Source organism: Lathyrus oleraceus, chromosome 4 (genome assembly GCF_024323335.1).
Source record: "Lathyrus oleraceus cultivar Zhongwan6 chromosome 4, CAAS_Psat_ZW6_1.0, whole genome shotgun sequence".
NCBI classification, from domain to species: Eukaryota; Viridiplantae; Streptophyta; class Magnoliopsida; order Fabales; family Fabaceae; genus Lathyrus; species Lathyrus oleraceus.
The window spans coordinates 371,728,665-371,734,261 of record NC_066582.1 but is presented as its reverse complement, the minus strand read 5'-3'; the positions used below and the strand labels follow the sequence as shown (position 1 = coordinate 371,734,261).

The window sequence follows — 5,597 nt, the reverse complement described above, 5'->3', positions numbered from 1 at the left end:
AGCCGTTCATCAAAACAAAACACAACCAATATTCGTAGTAGCCCGAACTACGAATGCTCTGATTTCCTTATTGCACCATAAGGATACGTAGGCAGGAGATTGTTGTATCTTCGCGAGCACACTAATAAAAAACCTCCCATTTCCCCCATCCTGAGGTCTTCATCCACATCTATCATCAATTCTAATTACTCGAAGCAAGCAGATAAACAGTCAATTAACAGTCAAATAGCAAAATCAGACTAAAAGGTTCCCGTTGAGTACAACGGACGTGAGGGGTGCTAATACCTTCCCCTTGCGTAATCGACTCCCGAACCCGAATATGGTTGCGACGACCATTATTCTTATTTCTAAAGGTTTTCTCGATATTTTCCTATTCCTTCATTGGAATAAATAAAGTTCGGTGGCGACTCTGTTTCGAACAACAATTTTTTTTCCGCGTCCTATCGCGAGGGATCGCATTATCATCTTTTTTTGAGGTGCGACAATTACATGCGACTCTATATGACTAATGCACAAATACAAGCTATTCAAAATCCTTTGATTCTTAGTAAAATTGGTGTCCCCACAACGACAATAAAGTGGATGAATTTTTCTGAAATGATTCATCTTATATCAAATGTATATGACTGAGTTTTAGTTTAGTTTACAAGACATAGTTTTTCATAAATCGTTTTCCCTCTGCTAAGTTGCCCTCCAAATAATTTAAATGGCCGGGTTGTCTTGATTAGATAGATTGCTACTAAGATGCATTTTATGCAAGCTTATTTGAAACGAGGGTGTCCTCTACCACCAACATTCGTAGAATGGAGAGAACGTCTTAAGGAAGAAACATCTGAGTGAGAACTTTGCTTTTTTGGATAGGATGCATGAGTTCTAGAAATTAAATGATGTTGAAAAATAATACAATAGAAAAAAGTCTAATGCGAAAAGTTCAATAAATTTAAAAAGATGTCATCGATTTTGATGCATTTTAATCGTATGTACTTCTAATTTTGTTGATTCACTATGTTCATTTTTATTCTTATATCTTCATTTTAAGATGTCCAAACATAATCTAAGCGTATAAATAAAGCATTACTTTTGAAAACAAATTAATTGTTGAGTTTCTAGTAAGAGATGAGTCCTCTTCAATTCTGGACAAATTCTACATAAGAGTTTTTAAATGTTGTGAAACTGAAGTTATTAGACTAAGGTTTTGCTTAAATTGATGCAATGAGATGATATGAAGTGATATGAGATGAAATAGAATAAGATTACATTGTTTGAGTTAATTAAAATCAGATCCAGTATAATAAAATTTTATTATTCTATCTTATTTCATTTCATCACTTTTCATTAGCATTGTTTCCCTTGGATATGAGGAATAAAAAATTACATCACTTTCTACTAGTATTGATCACTTTCTACGAGTATTGTTCCCTTTAATATGAGCAGAATGAAAATTTTCATCACTTTCCATCAGTATTGTTTCTCTTTTATATGAGTAGAATCAAAAACTTACTTTGTTTTTATCGCTAATTATTCAAATAATAAAGTAATAAAATTTCTATTTAACTCTATTCTATTTTTGCTAAATTTCAATAACTCTATTTATCTTAAGATATTAAAATATAATCTAAAATAATATAATAAAATTGTATATCTAACGAACTAGAAATTTTTGTCTTAAAAAATCTAGCATCATACTAACAAAAAATTATTAAAATTTATATATGCAGATGGGTGGCTGACCAATTAAATAAAAAAATATTAAAACATAATAATTTTTAGTTTTATGCTATCTTTACAAGTACTCTGGCGGTGAGCAAGTTGTCCATTTACATATGGATAGTATTGCTTATAAAAAAATAAGAATGTATAAAACCATATATAAAACCAATCCAAAATATCCGGATCCATGTCCAGATCCGCTTGGAGTTTCGCTTCACTTCTCTAGGTTTTCTCAAACGCATTAAAGAAGCATCAGAGAACTAATTCCGTCACCGGAAACCGAACGCCGTTGCTGGAAACAAAAAACCTAAACCGAAAAAAATGTCAAGCAAGAAGAAACACAAACGAAAACACAGCGACAGCGATGAAGACGACGACGTTTTCTACTACCGCTACTGTGCTTCGTCCTCAACCCCCAACACCACCACCGGCACCACATCCAGTAATCAACCCCAATCAAAACCGAACAATAAAGGATCATCAATAGGAGGAACAGGTGAACCCTTAGCACCATCAAAATCGATGCTATACGTTTCTAATCTAGATTGCTCCCTAACAAACTCCGATCTCCATACGCTCTTCTCTACTTTCGGCCGCATCGCGCGTGTAACCTTTCTCAAAGACCGTCACACGCGCCTAAGCCGCGGTGTCGCGTTTGTCCAATTCGTTTCTCGTAATGACGCCCAACGCACCGTGGCGGAGATGAATAAGAAGATTCTCAATGGAAGGACTCTAACTGCTTCTATTGCTGCTGATAATGGACGTGCTCCGGAGTTTATTCGGAAGCGCGTGTACAATACTGAGACTTCTTTGTGTTATGAGTGTGAGGGGCATGGTCATTTGTCGTATGAGTGTCCTAAGAATCAGTTGGGGCCGAGGCCGCGGCCTCAGCCTAAGAAGCCGCGATGGGGATTTAGTGGGCTGAGGGATAGGGATGGGGAGGAGGAAGGTGATGAGGAGGAGGAGGAGGGTGGTCAGATTGCTACGGAGCAGTTTGACATTAATTGGGCTTCTGTTGTGGATGATGAAGCGGGTGAAAGGTTGCTGGGGAGAAACAGAAATGATGATGAGGGTTTGGACAACAACAAGACGAAGAAGAAAGGGAAGAAAGCTGGGTATTTCAGTGATGAGAGTGATCATGATGATGATGATTGATCATGACTATGTAGCATTGACACTTCAGATTGAAGGTTTGTGTTTGGTATTTTGCATTACCGCATTATTCAACTAGTCCTGTGTGTCGTGTCTATATATGTGCCAGTGTTTCATAGATCTAAATGGCAATTTTTTGTTTTTATCAAGATATGGTGTAATTGATGAAATTGTTTATATGTTGTTGGCTTGGTTGGATGTGTTTATTGTTTTGATCACAAGCACATGTTAGTTATTAGTTATTGTGGTAGTAATTAGTGATAGTGGTGGTGAATTGGTGATGAGCATTTTTGTGTATTCCATATTTTCATAGTTAATGAATGATGACAGACGAGTCTCTTATTTATCGGCTTAATTTAGCATTCGGTTTACCTGTAAAACAGAAAGGAAAAGCTTGTTCGTTATGTTTTTTATTTTGGTTCAGTTAAAACATGTAATGTAATCAAATTGTAACACCCTGGTTTACTTTATGCACATCTTGTTATCATATAAGTAAGGTTTTTAATTACAGTTGTGGTGGTTATGTTATGATATTTGATATGTAGAATATTGTAGTCAGATATAGCTGGATTTGATGTGGTTGTTGAGATCTTGAAAAGCATAGGTTGTAGACTTGTAGTCACAATTACTGTCGCCGTTCTTGTGGAAAGCAGTTTAAAACCATGGGTAACAGTTCTTCTGATTACCTTTACTCTTTGATGTCTACTGAGCATTTTTATGCAGATTGATGAGTATTTCTCAAGTTTCTCTTAGAATGCTTAAATTGCTTCTCCCAGAGAAAATGTGGTATCCTTTTCATGCATAATCACTTGGCTGAGCTGGAGAATAATACCAATTTGTGCCTCACCCTCGACACTAGGCTTTAAATTATAGGTTTAATTATTCTGTAACTTTTGAACCATGGGCTAATCTTGAATGTCATTGTAATGATATGTAGAAAAAGAAATTGGTTATTGTTATGCTATTTCCTTTCATTCTGAATTATGGCTTTGAATCGGATTAAGTATAGTTATATTATATGGAGTTTGGGGTCAATTGTTACTGTTGTACTGTTGGTTTTAAGCATTGTTAGTTTTGGATATATCTATAACTCTGAAACCATATTCAGTTGACAGTTATATAAAACCGATAGATACCATATTCATGATTGTCTATATATTTTTGTATGCTCATATGTTTTACTAATTGAATCATTGTCTTATGGCACAAGTTAATGAAAATAGTAGAGTTCATATCCTCTATGAATAGGATTAACATGAAGCTTGATTACATAGTACGATAATTGTACTCAGATATAAAGATATTGGGAGTTTTGTGAAATTCAGGATATCGGTTTCTTGAATTTTGTTGAAGTTTGAGCAGATTCAAATAGGATTAATATGGGTGTTCTTGAAGAGGAAGTAGGTAAAAGTTTGGAATTTTTTTTCAAAATAATAATTATTTTTATTTTTTTTTCAAAATAACTAATTATTTAAAAAAATTATCAAAATTACCAGGTTTGGTAGAGGATGCGTCAGATGAACTGGGGCACCCCCAATGCATAAAGAGGAGGCGTCAATAGCATTGGCGCATGCATTGCGCTCCTCACGAGGAGGCGCCACTAGCATTGGCGCATGCATTGCGCTCCTCATGAGGAGGCGCCAATACTAGTGGCGCCTGCATTGGGCCTCATGAGGAGGCGTCAATGCTAGTGGCGCCTAGGTGCATTTGGTTGTGTGGGCGCTAATTCATCTGGCTGCATGTGATGGTCATGTGGGCGTCAATCCCTCAAGCGCCCACATGTTTTGTCCGTCTCTATAAATACCACGCATTGGATGCAATATTTTTCACTCAAACTCATCTCCTAATACAATTCAACCACCATCAATTTCAATTTTCCCTGTTTCAACAATGTCTGCATACATTCAAAAACAAAGTGCTGATGTAATATTTTCTGCCGTTGCGGCTCCGGTACAGATTCGACTTTGGAACACAAATATGTTTGAACGTCTTAATCGGACGTTGTACAGTTGGTTAGAGGGAGAAATTGGAGAGGGTGAACGGATTAGAAGAATACAATGGCTTGTGTCCACGTTCAACCAACACGGAGAATTACGCGAATTGGTGGATATTAAGACAGACCAAGACGCTCGTAGGATGATGCATTACATGTTCAAAATTGTTTTGCTGGTTGTAATTGCATAGTTCTTGTATTTGTTATAATTATATGTGTTACTGTTTATGCAATGGTACTTTCGTGACAGACGTCTAATATGAAATAAATTTAATTTTTCATATATTGCAATAGAGGTACATGTAAATTTATCTGGTTGTGCTCATTCTAACACTAGGACAGTTATTACGATTGTGACCTAGTTGACGGCATGAACTACATAGTCTAACCATTTTGTTCGCCGTATCCATTTCGGTTCGAATTCGGATGCTGTTTGGGCGACCCTTTTTCTTCCTTCGCATAACTTCGTTGTGCCAGACGATGTCCCCTTGATATTCTGGCCAATAATCCTCTTTTGCCACTACGAAAAAACTAATTTTATAAACATTTGAAAGACTGACGATTTTGTAAACTTCAGATAACAAGTATGATGGATCCCTTCGAACCTTTGAGCATGCCGCAAGGACATGGGAGCGGGGGTACGAAAGGCTTGGAACTTTCTGCAGTCGCACTAACCTCTATCTAGTTCGACTCTGTACTGTCCCATCGGCATGCCCTCATTGTGATCCATGGACTCGACAAC

At 36.7% G+C, this 5,597-nt stretch overlaps 1 protein-coding gene across 1 annotated transcript; it reads left to right on the top strand.

Moving 5' to 3' along the window:
- Positions 1–2,031: 2,031 nt before the first annotated feature.
- LOC127137533 (U11/U12 small nuclear ribonucleoprotein 31 kDa protein) lies at positions 2,032–2,865 on the top strand. The gene has a single exon (XM_051063992.1). The coding sequence runs from the start codon at positions 2,032–2,034 to the stop codon at positions 2,863–2,865; it is 834 nt and encodes a 277-aa protein (XP_050919949.1).
- Positions 2,866–5,597: the final 2,732 nt, after the last annotated feature.